This window comes from Ostrinia nubilalis, chromosome 6 (genome assembly GCF_963855985.1).
Source record: "Ostrinia nubilalis chromosome 6, ilOstNubi1.1, whole genome shotgun sequence".
NCBI lineage: Eukaryota > Metazoa > Arthropoda > Insecta > Lepidoptera > Crambidae > Ostrinia > Ostrinia nubilalis.
The window spans coordinates 9,279,208-9,296,771 of NC_087093.1; the positions used below are offsets into that span (position 1 = coordinate 9,279,208).

Here is a 17,564-nt window from a genome sequence, read left to right on the forward strand (position 1 = left end):
ATTAACTAAAAGTTATAAAATGAATACAAGCCATTTTAATGTTAGAAACAAAAAATACCTATACCATTTCAATAAAATTCAAACCACTTTTAACTTTGTTGAATCAGTAGTGCAGCAGTTATGTAGTACTAATTAGAATGAGTCATCAATGGTTCAGTGATGAATCAGTCGAAGAGAGACCTGCCAGAGTCTAGGCAAAAATAATTTTATTGAAGTGTAGGTATTCATGAATGGAGCAAAATTTTATTGTTTATACAAAAATTACAAATATAATTCAGAGAAATGAATAAATAGAATCAAAACACCACTTAAAATTGTGAAAATGAACTTTAATTCAGCAAATTTTATACTAAATGTATAAATATGATATAATCTAGATTTCGTTTCACTACCTAAATAGACATCATGTTATAAAAAAGTGTACAACTAAAACTAGTAGCTGATTAAACATCTCAATGTGGCTTATCAATTAGTAAGATCTTGTAAAAGCACTTTGTTTAAAATGGTTTATTATACTTAAATAATAGATAAAAATAATGAAAGCTTTATAGCTTACAGCTGATGTTGAACTTCCAAACAACAATCACTTTCAATACAAATCTTAAACTTCTAGTAAACTTGAAACATTTAACGAGCAAACTGAATAAATTATTATTCATAATAAGAAACAAACTTAACAATGTCGATAGCTCAAAGTAATAAAATATTTTCAACAAATGTCGACTTCACAAATAGTTAGTGTACATAATAATAATAATCAGAATTCAGGACTATTTCGATGCAGTGTATGTCAATGCCAATTAATGATAATGATTTCTTTTCGTCTATTAATTACTGTATTGATATTGTTTGTTCAAGTCTTTCTTCGCAGCATTATCTTTTTTGTGTTTTGAAACTCACAGAGAGAGGTTGGCCATGAAGAACATAGCCATTTAATGCTTGTATCGCCATCGCGGCTTGGTCATAATTTCGCATAGTCACAAATCCAAATCCTTTACTCTTATTAGTTTGATGGTCTTTAATTATCTTAACCGACACAATAGCACCATAAGGACCGAACAACTGCCACAGAGTCAACTCTTCCACCTCTGGAGCAATATTATAAATATAAATAGACCATGTACTCGGAGAGTTGTGGTCACCCATAGCACCCATATGATTAATCCAATGATAAGGCTTCACCAAGGAATTCTTAGTAAAATTATTGTTAAGGTTTTTATGTTTATTTGGATTACTCTTATTAGCATACTTAACAGTTAACGGGTGTAAAAATCCAGGCGGAGTTGAACCATTAATATTTTGAATGGCTCTCTCCGCTTCATATTGGTGTTCATATAAAACGAATGCTATACCTGCCGCTATACGGGAATTAACTATTTTACCAAATTGTGCAAATAGACCATGTAAATCCTGCAAGGTCAGTTCATTGGGCAGGTTACACACGTAGAGGTTCCAGTCTGCTTCCGGTTTCGACGGCGGCTTCAGTTCCGGGTTGAGGAGTGCATGCGACACTTTGAGCGTCTTATTCTGCATCAGGAGGCCGTTAAACGCCTTCCTTGCTTTTATTGCATCCTCAGGACAAGTGTACTCCACGAACCCATAGCCTCGGTTCGCTATAAGTTTACAACTTTCCAATTTACCCATTGTCGAAAATAGTGAAAACATCATATCCTGGGTCATAACTTCAGGAATATAATTGACGATAAGTTTCGTAGGTGATTCGTCGGGCCCATAATCGTTAATTCCTTGACAATTACCGTCTTGACACGATTCCGACATTTTTTAATTGTTGTCGGTGAATGACATTTCTCCATAGAGCTCATATTCTTTTTTTTATTTTTCGTTCGGAAATTTAAGCACGTGGCATAAAAAAAGTTTCAGTAAGCATTCATCTGATAAAAAAAAACTTATCCTTGGTTTGGCGAAGATGAATTTGTTTAATAGTTTTATTTTAATGAGTTTTAGTACGATTTAACGATTCATGAGACCATTGCAGATTACCAATAAACAGACAGTCGCTCGTGTGTAAAATGGCATACTTGTCGAATCGTATCCACCATCCACATGGATTAGAGATCCACCCACTATGCCGATCACCGATGCCGTCACTATGCCACGTGCCACATCCCACAGTTTTTCACTAGATGAATGAAGATAGAAATATTGATTGTATATTTGTATGGTTTTAGCGATTACAAAGACAGTCATCTAAGTTATTTCCTATAGAACTATGCGGTAGGTATCATAAATAAAGTTGATAAAGAAATATGTTCACTTCGTTGGTTTGTAGGATTGGTTTTCATGCACTTGATCATTATGGTCATGGTCACTCATATTTGGCACTATACTACCATGGACTGATCTGAAAGCAGCCGCCTGCAGGAAATCTACTAAAACTAGGTGGCACAACAGCCAAAATGAGATACAAATGGTTTTGACAGGATAAAACTGCGCCGTGCACAAAGTTGGCAAAACGAAACATAATGTACATTTAGCACATCTAATGTGGGTCACGGCAATTGTTTCAGTATTGTCTTGTCAGTGAGCAATGAAGGGGCGTTGGGAAAACTGTAACATACAAAAAATCACACCAATAACTATGTATGCTTTATATTTTCATAAGTACACACAATGTATATGTCCATTTATAAATAACGTACAAGTGCAGTATAGTACATGATAATACGTATACATACGGTATAATGAACTTGATTACATGGTGTTCTATAGAAAATGCATAATTTGAGACTTAGAGGGGTTTCCACTACGACAGAAGACAAAAGGTGTACAGTCAGCGTCAAATAGTTCGTTACACCCAAAGTAGCCAAAAAATTCGCAACACATCTTTGTTACAATAAATGGAAAAGTTGTGTTGTCAACTTTATGGCCACTTTAGATGTCACGAACTATTTTACGCCGACTGTACCTGCCTATAACAGGTCTAAAAACAATCGAAAGACCTACAAAAACTACACGTATTTCAGGTACGAATTTAAGGTCCCAGATAAATGTTTTTTAACAGCTAATTTTATCTTTTTTTGTCAGAAGTAGGTAGTTATTTTATATGGGTAAGGAAAGGTACCATACTTTTTCGTAAGTCTCCTCGACATAACATTTTGCCTCTATATTTATTTTTGCGGGATCATAGGTACATCGCGGTTACAAGATTGCGATACACATACTACACGCGTAGCCTTTATTGAAAGTATTTTGTGAAAACAAACTAACAGAAGCTCAGAGCCAGCCTAGTTTTGGTCCTAAAACTCACTACGAGTTCTTAATGTATTTAATGTAAAATTATCATTATTATAATGTAAAAAGTATATTTAAAAAGCCTCAATGTTCATGTTAAGTCGAGAAGACTTTTACATCTTTATCAAAAGATTAAAGTTAGACAAAGTAGCAAGGGTAACTAGCTCGTACAGCCGATTTATAGTGGAAACTGATCTCATCTCTTATCTTATGGGACGTTTCATGTCATTTATTATGTCAATGAATATTAAAAATAATGGATTACTATAATTATAGCCTGACCAGGAACATAAAAACCCTCGCCATATTGCGGAAAACTAATGGTACTAATTTCTTTTAATGGCAACAGTAACTAAAAACTTCATTGACATGTCACCTTGCATGTCAGTCTATTGTTGTCAAAGTGTAAACAAACTTTATTTTAAATGTGCGCAATTGATTTTGTGAATGAAATTGCTAAAATCTTTTTATAGTCGTGAGAAAAGTGGTTCACAATGTGTTAAAGTATTTGTCGAAGAGAAATACCAAGGGTTCGGACAATATTTTCATTGAAAATGTTTCCAATAAAGGTTGTCAAATTGACTGACATGTTTATCGTATAGTACAGTCCACTATGAAAATTAGCTGTGGTTTGTTTCAACTACCTATTTTAAAGTTTTTTGTCACTTTCTAAAAGTTGAATTTTATGGAATTGGGAAAGAAGTACCGAGTTTGAAGCGTTCATGAGCAGACATTGCAGTTGAATATTCAAGTTCTGAATTTGATTATTGATGAATAATAAAATAAATCCTACTAGTTCGATTGATGGTTTCATTTAATTTATTTAAACCAGGTTACCTATAATAATATTTTTTCGTTAATTTATGAAAATATCAAATTAGCCCGTAATCCTGAATCCTGAAACATAAAGTTAGCCTATTAATTTAACACAGGTACGACTGTACTCAGTGTTGCACTATCAAATGCAATTGAAGCGCCTCTATGCCAGGGTTTTTATGTTCCTGGTCAGGCTATATTACAGAAATTTGTTATTAACTTTTATATTAAAAAATGAATTATAAATATTTTTCTTCCAAATGTTTGGAATCTTTAAATGTTTTAAGTTTGACATGAAATGCTCCTATTTATATTCCATACAATGCTTGATTAATTTAATAGAGATGCAATACACGATAAAAATACATTACAAACACATGACATTTACAATAAAAATGTAAAATACACATTTATAAAGCCACAATCAATAAAAAGAAGATTACATACTACAGGTAATAAATGGACACAGCCAGAGCATAAAGGAATTGGGAACATTTACCAACTAAACAATATAATACAACAACTTGTACGATTGAATAGCACATAATAATATATTATTTTATCAATGCAGTTGTGAAGTCTAATGTAATTTCACAGGAATTTACGCATAGGGCTAATTATTTTTACTCACTTATGTCATATTGAAATGTAGGTAGTCATAAAATATCCCCAAATAAAAACCTTTATTATCATCTTAAGTGGCAAATCATTTGATAAAAATTATAATAATCATTTTTGGAAACAACATTCTCGAAATACTTTCATGTCCAATTTGGTGAAATAAAATTGATATTAGCAATTTTAATGTTTTGCTATGATGACAAACAATTTATAAATAATATTTTTTTAGATTTAAATTTTCTTTCACATAGAGAGCAATAATTCCGTACTTGTACTAGTCTAAATAAATTGATTCAATACTCATCCAAATAAACGTAACCGTAAGAATAACTGGCAACACTTTACATACATTATGTACTCATAAATGCTAGGCGCTTGACCCTGTGTCATGAAAATATAAAATTATATTTAAAATTGATCTTTATTAAAACAATAAAAAGTAAGTAAATTTTGATATTTTTTGATAATAGCAAAACATAGGCCTACATACTACATTTAAATCTGTAGGTTCAACATGGTCTAGCTAGATATATTAGCAAAAGTGCAAAGTTTTTGCTTTATTGTGGTTTTTCACATCGTTTTGATTTATTTTAAATTAAATTGTGATACAATATATTAATAACAGTAGTAATATTAGAATTTTCGTTTTATAAAAATAAAGTTAATATTATCTCAGATACATTTTATATTCGATTGTTACGTACACTATTAAAATCTTAAGAATATTTTATGCAATGTTTTGTAAGCAAGCATATCAAACTTCAACAATAATACATAACAAATATCTACATTAATCAATATATCACATAAAGCAAAAAATACCAGACAGGTACAAAATAATTAAAAGAGAAATGTAAAACATTGATTATAATCGTCAACAAAAATAAATCTCAATATGCAATAATCTCATCTTAGACACGTATTTCATCAATCAACGAATAATTTAAATAAATTATTATGCATGAATGTCTCTTTCCTTTCCAAATGTTAAAATAAAACTAAAACTAAAATTATGTATAGTCAAAAAACAGTTTAGCTTCGTCATGCTAAATTACCGATACCTATAAGCTATTAAAAGTTGCGTAAAAAAGCAAAATCGTTCGAAATAATTCTACATACAATTATTGTCACGAATACATGTGGATTACGTTAAACTTTGGTTAAAATATGCTTATGGGTATTTGAGGATCGATCCGAGGCTGGCGTAGGTGCCGAAAACGAACCCGGTGAAGCCGAACATGATGATGAAAATGTCTTTCCACATTTTCCACCCGTGCTTCCCGAGCTGGTCGGGCCAGAAAGTTACGATTTCGATGAAGGGCGGGAAAATGAGCGCTAGCGCCGAACTGCTGAAAGCGCCCACCAGCGAAATAATACCGCTCAAGTTGGGGATTAGCGCCGCGGCTGAAACTGCACAGATAATGAGTTAGATGACCTCACCCTCGTGGCGGCTCGACAGATAAATGCAATAATATCCGTCATGCGATTACTGGTTATTGTAATATTTCAATATAATAGACGTGGAGTATTTATTCCTTTTGTTTGCACAGGCAGATTCCGCAATAACATAATAAACGTTATTGTTATCAATCGAGCACAATATTATGACCAAATTAATGCAATCTAATGTTATTTATTTACGAAACTCTTTAGTGCGTCTTTTGGCAGAGGGCAAAACGGACGATTCGCAATCGACCTATTGTATGAAAAAAAATTGCAGGAAGTTCAACTCTTAACATTTTTACCGATAATTCCTATCTAAATTATATAAAGCAATCAATGAGTTTGTAAACAATATAATAAAATATTTCGTACTGCGAGTCGCGAATTTTGCGCCTAAACTTTTTTTATACAGTGTGTCCGGGCATGTAGTGATCAAACTTTAAGGGCGTAATCTATGGACAATTTTATCGATGAAAATACTTCACTTTTGGGGCCTGACCCATTTCTCGAAAAATTACATCGATTTAAGTTTTTAATTTTTAGTTTACACCTCTTTTTTAAAAAAACAAGTGAAAGCGTGGGTAGCTTAACATTAATAGACAAATATTTTATATCATGCGATAGCCAATAAAATTATCTATTAGTAGAAGAAGAAAACAGACACAAGTTTCATACATTTTATGGGAGTAAGAATGGATTTAATTAGAAAAATACATTACTTTTTTCACTTCTTTTTCAGTTATTTTCCAACACAAGAAAAACCAGGTCGTTAAGGTATGTTTTATTTGCATTGTATTATTAGTATTTGAGCTATTCTACAAAACGAATGTAAATTTATTAATCTACGTCTATTAGTTTCGACGTAATTGTTGAACAAAGATACCCCTTCCCAGCGGTTTCCATAGTAATCGGAATAGGTTGTGTGATTCTTTCAGGCAGTACATTTTCGCATGTCGCGTGCGCTATGGAAACCGCTGGGAAGGGGTATCTTTGTTCAATAATTACGTCGAAACTAATAGACGTAGACTAATAAATTTACATTCGTTTTGTAGAATAGCTCAAATACTAATAATACAATGCAAATAAAACATACCTTAACGACCTGGTTTTTCTTGTGTTGGAAAATAACTGAAAAAGAAGTGAAAAAAGTAATGTATTTTTCTAATTAAATCCATTCTTACTCCCATAAAATGTATGAAACTTGTGTCTGTTTTCTTCTTCTACTAATAGATAATTTTATTGGCTATCGCATGATATAAAATATTTGTCTATTAATGTTAAGCTACCCACGCTTTCACTTGTTTTTTTAAAAAAGAGGTGTAAACTAAAAATTAAAAACTTAAATCGATGTAATTTTTCGAGAAATGGGTCAGGCCCCAAAAGTGAAGTATTTTCATCGATAAAATTGTCCATAGATTACGCCCTTAAAGTTTGATCACTACATACCCGGACACACTGTATAATGGCAAGCACGACTTGTGAATTGTATCTATTATGTCTATGGGAATTGTAATCCTAAAGATAAAAGTTATTATTTTTACAACAAACAAATAATCACACTGGATAGGAATGGTCAATGCTCTCAATGCCCTCATTTCAGTACACCCAAATATGATTCGAGATCCCCACCGCATTCGGTTTGATAACCTATGCTCGATATTTATTTCGAAGTAGGTAACTTATCATATCGTGATACATAATTACAATTAACATAAATTGAAATGGGAAACAGACGTTACTCCGAGGTAAAGGAATATGCGAATTATCACAAATTGATTGGGATGTGGTTTTGGACTCTTAATACTTGAGGTCTGCATGGAACGTTACACAATCAGAGATTTGAATTTTGTTAACGTTTTTATCTAAAACTTGTTCATCGACTTAGGCGATGAGTAATTCGTACACAAGCATTCGTTAATTTTGGCAGATCACGCGGACTTACGCACGCATCTGATATGTACCAGACCGGTTTTTCTAAAATTTGGGTACATGACAGTATCTAAGTAGGCCTATTTATAATTTGGTTTTATTTATGAGCATGAATATTGAATATCATTTAATATTCCGTACTAACACTGGCATACCTAATCAAACACGATCATTAGAACAATGTATTCGCTTACGATAGAGGCCTTGAAAATGTAGATCGTTAACATAATATAATCAATACTTACATGTGATGAATATGAGCGCGAATCGCGTCACCGCCTCGCCATGTTTGAGCGCTTGCTCGGAAGTCAGCTTGGACTTAACGTAAGGCCACACGATGTTCATTGGCACGTAGAACTGCAGACCATACGACAAGAAGATGGATGCTGCCATCACTGCTCTAACGCTTTGCGCCAATCTGGAAATTTTGAATATTGGCGCTGGATTACAATGTCCTAATTGTTTTGTGAAATTGCCTTTAGCTATGAATATTTAACCCAATTTATACTAAATCGTAGTCGATACTATGATTAATAACGCCGCAATAATCCTATTAGTTGTTAAGTCAACAAGAAACGATATGACTATTGTCACGTAAACTCTGTAATAAAGAATAAACTCTTTTGGCGGTCTTATAGCAAGATACGAGTATTAATATACATATTAAATAGCTCAATATATGAGTAGGTACCTAGTTCAAATGTCCGGAAAAGTATGCCATACGCGAGCTATGACGTCACCACCACTAGGTGATGACGTAAGTGAGACTTAATAAAATTTTCCCAAGACCCAGTTATTTTTATTAGCATGTGTGTAATGAATTAAAAGAGTTTATGAGTTTTGCGGGCTATAGCAATTTAGTTATCCTGTGGATCTCATTTCAGATTCTGTGGGCGGGGCACATAGCTTGTAGAGCTGATGACCAATGGGGCTAAAAAGTGCTCGACGAGCCGGAAGATGGGCATGCCTCCACTAGGTGGACCGAAATCTGGCAAAGGTCGCGGGAAGTACCTGGATGCGGGCATAATGCAGAGCCGAAAAGCCTTTGTCCGGCAGTGGACATCATTTGGCTGAAACGAACAAAATAATGGAAGAAATATGGTATACTTACAGGTCATTTGGCAAATTCAAAGTAATACTGCCCAGTACATGTTCACCATACTTGAGGTACCCAAAGAAACCGATCGCGGTATATAGCGCGGCTACGATCACCATTCCTGTGTTTAGAACGCCCGACCAGCCACCAAAATCTTCAGGAGTCTTCATATTATTTTCCAATGGAAGAACCTGCAATTTTTGTTATCTTTATATCTGTTCATTTTAAGATTGAGGGTAGAGACACATTTGTAGATAGCGTAAAAGAGGGTTGGTAGTAAATATTATAAAGCGAAAGCTACTACGTTACGAAAGGGCGACTGCTGATATTATAAAAAAAATGTAGCAAGGTACAAGTACAGGTGCAACTAGTATTTTTACTTTCATTGTTCAAAAAGATCTTGGTTAAATAATTACTCTTGAATTGTTTTGACTGACTAGCTTCAAGTTTTATGCAATTTTAAAGAAAAGCGCGCGATAAACTCATCCCCGCACGACTCGTAATTTTTCACGTATAGGTGCGAGTTAAAGGACGTTTTTAGATTAGAAAACCATTACTGTTGTTTATTTTACACCTCATTAAACACTTGATTGTTGGGCTAATACTGCAACATTAGAAATGGATGCAACTGACTTTCAGTGGCTTGATTTAACCAATTTTATATTTCTATATAATCCTAGCTACTATAATAACAGGACTTTCGATGACACCCCTTTTAATTAACCAGCCACTAACAACTACCTTTTATCTATGAGATAACTGCAGTCTTGACTGATTAATAGCCACTTTATAATGAGCAATACTTTATGCAAAGACAGCTTATTACAAATAAATATTTGCTTAAATGTCATTGTAACTTTCCTACCAACACAATAAATAAATTAAGTAAATATTAATTGTGTAACCAATTTATATGAAATGTTCCCACAACCAATTATTACCAGACTTTTTGTTATCTTGTAGTCTCAACAAGAATGTAATTTATTTATCATGCAACCAATTTCAAATAATACTAATATAGGTCACACACATGGCAGACAAAATATTTGTACATCCCAGGTATTTGTTTTTTTAGGTGAAACCAGAGAACTGATAATTTTTTTGGACAGCAACAGATATGGATACTTTGGTAATCACCAAATTATCAGTACAAATAAAAATGTAGGCATTATTTTGTCATTTATTAACCTTATGCCTGGGGTAGCAATATAAATAACATTGAACATGGATTTGTGTAATGTGTTGTCTCTTAAAATATTCAGATGATAGATTAAAAAACATGTTTATCTTAAAAGTATTATAACTTACCACGCCTATGCCTTCAAATGCATATATAGCCGTCCCAAAATATAAAGGCAGTTGATGCCAGCTTGCAAATGCTTTCACAGTATTAGTGCGTGGCAAATCTTGCAAAATATAATAGAATGTTACAACTAATCCCCAAGCTGTCATTATAGATGCAATTAAAGAAACTGGTGTCAAATATTTTAAATTCTTCACCATAGCCACTGCTAATATCGCTGGGAATAATAAAGCTAAATAAGTGTGAACACTTAGATTTATATGGAAAAAATGCATAGTATCCTGAAGGTTAGTTGCAACAAACAGAAAATATACACAGCAAAATCCCAGTTGTGTTATCACCAGAAATACATTAATAACTCTCCTGAAACAACAAATAGTGTGAGTTAACAATCATGCTAGAACATGCCAACATTTTTAATAAATGGCTAAAACTTGTTGTAGAGTTCATAGCAGATAAACTTTATCACACATACTTAATCTATTTTTCAGAGGATGTCGTTTAATACAAAGGCTGTTAACAAAGCCTGTTCCACCATGTGAAATTTGATTAAGTAACAAAAAAATAAAACTTTTTCAAGAGCAATATTACGACACTGAAATGAATAATATTTTTTTTAAATATCAGTTTGAAAAGTAATTTTAAAGTTAGCTGTACATGTCGAAATAGTGTACTCACTTCATTTTCTTTGCGTAAGGCCTCAATGGAACTGGTCCAGATGTGAATGCATCTTCCACAACTTCTGAAAAGCTTAGCGCTGGCCTCTGATTCCTTATGCACAGTTCATTGGCACACTGAACAAGCATATGCATGCAGTGCGTGCAAATTGCACCCATAAATAAAGTACCAAACACACCTGGGATATAAATATAAAAAAATGGTTTTTAAATGATTCTACTTTTATATACTTTTTAATAACTTTCTTTGGTTCTTTCATTTAATTGTGAACCGAAAAGATAGCTAACTTTTCTAATCTAAGATCACAAACCACCTGTTCATCAATTCACTTACCAAATAATAGACCAGCATTTTTAAAAGCATCTGGCATTGCCAGTATACCTGTGCCAATATTCCCTTTTAGAAGGTGTATCATCGTATCAAAATTTGATGTCGGATGCTCCAAAATCCGTTCAGATGCTGGATGATATTCACTTTTACTTTTTTCATCTTTAGGCACAGTTGGATCGGTAATCAGTTCGACGTTCTGTATATCACTATTATCAATAGGAGTGTTAGGTCCTGTTAGAAGTGGTTGCTTCTCGTCATTCATTTTAAATGGTTTAGTAATTTCACAGTTATTGAAGATCCATGCGTTTAGAGATTAATTCAGTCTAACTTTCTGTATTACAAAATACCCTACACACCGCGCGATTAACATTCGTATCGATTTTTCGATTTGAAGTTTTTTTGTACGTCAATGTCAACTTGACACACAGTCATAGACTAGCTAGAAGGAACAAACCTGCAAGCCTTATTGGCTATCTTTTTATGCACTATTGCTTGCTAACATAACATGTCGAGAGCGACACGACACAACTAACGGTGTGGATATAGCTTTATTATAAATTGTCTTTGGATATTATATTTGACATTGACTTGACATGACAGTAACTTGCAATCATTCATTCAATCAATCTATTATTGTCAATTTTTTGAAGAATTAATATTTTTTCGAAAACAAGCTGAAATATCTATACAATAAGACCAGATTATGGGTAATGCAGGTAGCAATCAACCTAAGGAATGGCACCGAGAAGCTGCTACAAAAGTAGCTGACACTGGTCCATCGTCACCTGTAAAAGAAGGAGAAGCATTTACATTTGACAAAAAACCAGATGATATCCGTGGAAGTCGGGATGAAGACAATAATATCGAGGACGGCGCACCTTACTACACGAAAGCAGTTCCTGAAAGTGAGGTGGAATACAACGTGCCTCGTGAACGTTCCAACACTTTGACCAATGACAGTAGCAAGGACGTTGATGAACTTAAAGTACTACCTACTGTTTTTAAATGGGAAGGTGGTGGCAAGCAGGTAATCCTTAGCAGTAAACACCTTAGTAACAATAAGTCTTCGCTTTTTTTTATGACAAAAGATATTATCTTAATCATTTTATTGTAGGTTTTTATCAGTGGAACCTTCACTGACTGGAAAACTATCCCTATGGTAAAGTCACATGGGGACTTTGTGACCATCATCGATCTTCCAGAAGGAGAGCATCAGTACAAATACTTCGTTGACGGAGAATGGCGTCATGATCCTACAGTAGTATGATATATTAAAAACTCTTGAACAAAATTTTGATGCATACATCGGGTTCTACTGTGTTGAATTTCAAATATGTTTTCAGAAAGTGATTGACAATGGTATGGGATCTAAAAATAACTTGGTCACAGTGAAGATGTCTGACTTTGAAGTATTCCAAGCTCTTGCCAAAGACAGCGAAGGCATCCACAGTAGTGCACAAACTGAGTATTCTCAGGTAATTAATTCATAGTGTTTTGTACAATAAAGCTAATGGCTGTCCTATTGGCTTAATTCTGTGACCCAATAAAAACTAAATTGATACAATATTGTATTAAAACTATAAACAATTTCAGGAAATACCTCAATCAAAGCCTTGGGAGAAGGTGACTGGACCTCCCATACTCCCACCACACTTGTTACAAGTCATACTGAACAAAGATACACCACTTTCTGTAAGTATACAATTTATAGTTATGATATTTGTTTTAGATTTTTGATAAAGGTAATTAGTCAACATTACCGTAATTATTTAAATTGTTCAAGTTAGTTATTGGAGTCTAGATTAACTAAATTATCGAGTCCAGATTATGAGACATGAAAGACTCGGAGCAAAACCATTTTTTATTAGTATTTAATTTTGTTTCTTTATTTGACAATTTGTATGTACTATTTAAAATGCAAATAAAGAAATTTTGGCTTTGAATGAATAATTTTAAGTATTTTGGTAGTGTAGGTAATTTATGTGATAGTTATAACATTTTTTCCTTGCTTTTTCAGTGTGAACCAACGCTATTACCTGAACCAAATCACGTAATGTTGAACCACCTGTATGCATTATCTATTAAAGACGGAGTTATGGTGCTATCAGCAACTCACCGTTACAGAAAGAAGTATGTTACCACTCTCCTTTACAAACCAATTTAAAAAGGTATCATAGGAAAATGTGAAAACCAAATAAAATGTTAGGTCCTTTCCAAAATCTCTTAATGCTTGCTAGGTAGGTTAACATAAAAAAAACAGTGCCTCATTCTTTATAATTGTGTGAAAGCACAAGCATAGATTAAAATTGATCTTTAATGTTTATGCAAATAATTAATTAATTAATAATAATATGCACCAGACAACTAAATGAAGTTGGTGCAGTACCTAGTGTTGATATAGACAATATTTTTACAATTGTTTAGGAAAAATGCATGTCAAATAATGTTTTCTATGGAATAATTAAAGGCAAGGGCAAATTTCGTGATTGTGCGCTTCGTTAGTTCTCGTCGTCCCGTTATTACCGAAATTAGATATTGAGATAAATAATCTTCTTGTTTTGGCCTTTTTATTAGTTATTATTATGATATAGGTCGCGCAACGAAAGTTGAAGCGAACACATACTCGCACTGATGTAATATTTGAATACAGGTGGCGCAGTGTGAGTTTACGTCAAACGCATTCGATATCGACTGCATAAAAAAGTGTAATTAATATGACGGACTGTACAGCGCCCCTAGCGGAAACTTTCAAGAACTAAAATCTTCATTTAATTTTTTAACGCAGTCGATATCGAATGCGTTTGATGCATTCCCACTCATTCACACTACGCACCCAGAACACAAAAATCAGTCAGAATACGCAAGACGTCCAGCACGACGAAGCATATTATAGAGAGAGAGAGAGAGAGATACATCGTTGCTTGTGTGAATCGCCTCAACTCGTAATGCGCGACCTATATTTATTGACAAGATATTCAAATGTTTCTTTATTAGGTAGTAGTAGTAGGTCTCGTTCAAATTAGACGTTTTGCACTTGCAAGGAAACCCTCACTATACAGGGTGATTGTTATTTTATTCCAACGCAGCCAACCAAACCAATTTTCCGTATACGCATGAATGGACGACTGACGTGCGTCCGGCTCTCAAAACGTTTAATTTGAATGAAAGCTCCATTAGGCCTCAGCCTCGAGTTTAGCGGGCAGCGGGGCGGGAGCGGCGGCGGCGCGGGAGCGGGGCGGGCAACGCAGACCCGTTCTCGAAACAAGCGGGCAGCTCGCGCGGCGCTTTAGCGGCGAAGTGTTGTGTTCGGGGTTGTGTTGTCGAGATATTTGTTTTTATTCGCAAACGAAATGTCTGAACAACGGCGACAATTTTATTTCGATTTAAATTTATTCTTAACGCTCGATTTATTGTGGGCAAAAGAAGGAGTGCGCTGCCCGCTCGTTGTCCGCTTTCGCGCCGCTGCCCGCTCGTTGCCCGCTCCCGCGCCGCTGTTTTCGAGAACCGGTCTATTTTTGATTTTACGCATAAGATCCTGCCGCTCCCGCCCCGCCTCCTCTCCCGCCCCGCTGCCCGCTTAACTCGAGGCTGAGGCCTTAGAGTAGTACAGGTACTAAATAGTGCGGGCGGCAGATTTTTTTTAAGTGAAAAAAGGACAGCCGCCCAATTTAGGCCGAAAGTCGTTGTAGATTGACAAGATGGCGCTTACGTGTAGACAACATGGTGGAAAGTGAGCTTGATTCTAATAACTTATTGACTTTAAATTATGTCATGTGGTGTACCATGTAAGCGTTTTTACTTGTTTCACCATCAGGCGGGTCCTCTAGACATGCAAAAGACACGAATGGTAGCATTATATCGTTTTAACAACTTCCATTAATCTCGTATAATGCTCCGATAGAGTGATATCGTATCGTCTCTACTCCCTAGCCCTGCTGGTGTCACTGTTACGGATCATAATTATTGCATGAGTCACCATAGATAAGTATGACGATTAGGATAAAATGTAGGTATTTTGACATGAATCTGCTCTTGCCCCGTGACCAGAAAAGCTTTTGATTATTTATTTAGTTAAAAGCTTAATTACTTGTCTCATTCAGTAGGAATGTAGATAATTTATTTTGTGCAATATTATATGGAATTTGGGGCTCTGCTGTAGGTATCGATCAGTCTTGTTGAGCATTATAGAAGTATTTGATGCGACTACGGTTTTACCGCTCGACCACGCCCCGACGTGATTTGACACACTTTGTACTTATATCAAAAGCTTCCGCTGATGGCAGATGTTTGCCGGCGCTGGTCGGGCGGTAACACCTCTTGAAACTAAGGGTTAAATATCGCTCATTTGCTTAAATATTTTGAGTAAGTAGATATCACGTTCTTGTCGCAATGCGGTAAACTTAGGGTTAAAGTATGAATTGCCGTTTTATAATATTTATTTATTTTTAAGTTATTGTTTTATGTAATTTTACTATATCAAATGCCAGTATACTTAAACAGAGGTGAAATGTTATAATTTTTTTCTTCGATCATAATGAATCATAGGTAGGTAGATCCGTAAAATACTTCAGTATCTTTCTAATCAGACTAATAATCGGATTGCATACATTACATGTAATTATTGATGAACTATGATATCATTCAGTAAATAAGAACACAGTATCTGGGTACGAAAATACTTTATGACTCATTATTTAATCATGATAGTACCATGTAAGTAATTCCCAATCTGAGCTGATAACTTTGTTGTCCAAGTTTGATCTTCTTTTGCATATCGCTATAGCTTAAAGCATAATAGCACACAGTCGGCGTTATTAAAGTACCCACACCATTTGACACTCGTCGTCTCCCGGTGGGCCAATCGTTACGGTCAAATGCATAATGCCAGTTGTTAGCTGACTGCTGACAGAATCTTTTTTGGACTATTTCGTCGTCTTAAAATGTATGCTATGAGTCAATGTTAAAATGGCAAATCGATATTTTAACCCTTGTATTCTTAGACAGTAACATAATTTGTTTTTGCAATACCTAAATGGTAATATGCGGTTATTCAACATTATTTTTAACTGCCATGTATCAATTGGAATATAAATTTAATTAGACCAGTAGTAACAGAGAAGCAATGTAAGTGCCATGGTGTTAACTACCAGAGCAGTAGGCTAGACGGTGTGAACTATGAACAATGATAAATAATGTACCAGACAACTTGTTATTTTACTGGTTTTTGTTATTTTATTTGTGAAACGAAAATACGAATTCGTTGAAAGAGAGATGTTTGTAATAAAAAGGGCAGTGGTAATGTAGTATTAATTATTATTGAAATGTATTGATTTGTTGTGATGGTAGTTATAGTCTAATAACGTGTTCTTATTTACCTTAATTTTTATGTTTGCAATAATTGTAAATGACGTGTAACTTACAATAATATTATTATTAATGAAAATAAATGTAAATAAAATCATGCTATTTATTTTCAGATTTCTGTGTTTTATTTTTACCTTTAAAGTCGTTTCGTCATTATTGAAGTGTACGTGTGCACTCATTGATAATTTAGCGTGTACCGATAACACTCAAACATTAGCGGGATAATGGTGGGGCGCGTCCTGAGGAAGGTCCATTGAGGGTTATCGTTTGCTAGTGGCGAAGACAGTGGCGCCTATTGGTGAGCGCTGAAGCGGTAGGAGGACTATCAATCGGATATGGGGCCAGGCCTCCCCTGAAAAATAATCCTAAATACCTACGCCAATTACCGGACCTACAGGCAACTTTATGCATCCCTGATAAAAAAAAGAGACTATGTAGAAGATATTAATATTATCTGTGATGGAATGGGCATATAATGGGTAGGTAGGTAGAATTCTTTGGTTATGCTCTGAAAGTGTGAAAAGCGATAATTCAATTAGCATTGGCTGTTACCATTTCTGAAGGTGAAATTGCACAATCCTTGTGTAACTACTAACTGATCTAGAAATATTGTGTTGACAGACAACACAATAGGACGAGTCTGAAATATTGTATTCAAAAGATGCTAATGTTATTTAAGTTTTGTCATCAGTCATCCCAAGAAAATAGTCAAAAGCTAGAATAAAACACTAA

At 34.5% G+C, this 17,564-nt stretch overlaps 3 protein-coding genes across 4 annotated transcripts; 1 reads left to right on the forward strand and 2 right to left on the reverse strand.

Moving 5' to 3' along the window:
* Positions 1-308: 308 nt before the first annotated feature.
* LOC135072571 (ELAV-like protein 2) lies at positions 309-1,818 on the reverse strand. The gene has a single exon (XM_063966535.1). The coding sequence runs from the start codon at positions 1,777-1,779 to the stop codon at positions 874-876; it is 906 nt and encodes a 301-aa protein (XP_063822605.1). The 5' UTR covers positions 1,780-1,818; the 3' UTR covers positions 309-873.
* A 776-nt stretch (positions 1,819-2,594) lies between these two features.
* Positions 2,595-11,873, reverse strand: LOC135072570 (proton-coupled amino acid transporter-like protein pathetic). Its single transcript, XM_063966534.1, has 7 exons — positions 11,472-11,873; positions 11,139-11,316; positions 10,466-10,823; positions 9,173-9,348; positions 8,307-8,479; positions 4,272-6,099; positions 2,595-3,529 (listed from the first exon to the last, which is right to left on the reverse strand). Exons 1-6 carry the CDS (start codon positions 11,728-11,730, stop codon positions 5,861-5,863), a joined length of 1,383 nt encoding a protein of 460 aa, XP_063822604.1. The 5' UTR covers positions 11,731-11,873; the 3' UTR covers positions 2,595-3,529; positions 4,272-5,860.
* Positions 11,874-12,064: 191 nt separating this feature from the next.
* Positions 12,065-16,946, forward strand: LOC135072572 (5'-AMP-activated protein kinase subunit beta-1). 2 transcript variants are annotated; one of them, XM_063966536.1, is made up of 5 exons: positions 12,065-12,495; positions 12,583-12,729; positions 12,812-12,943; positions 13,062-13,160; positions 13,486-16,946. In XM_063966536.1, exons 1-5 carry the CDS (start codon positions 12,172-12,174, stop codon positions 13,630-13,632), a joined length of 849 nt encoding a protein of 282 aa, XP_063822606.1. In that variant the 5' UTR covers positions 12,065-12,171; the 3' UTR covers positions 13,633-16,946. The 2 variants fall into 2 exon arrangements, with proteins under 2 accessions (XP_063822606.1, XP_063822607.1); XM_063966537.1 differs by having other exon boundaries at positions 12,583-12,726.
* The last annotated feature ends 618 nt before the right edge of the window (positions 16,947-17,564 follow it).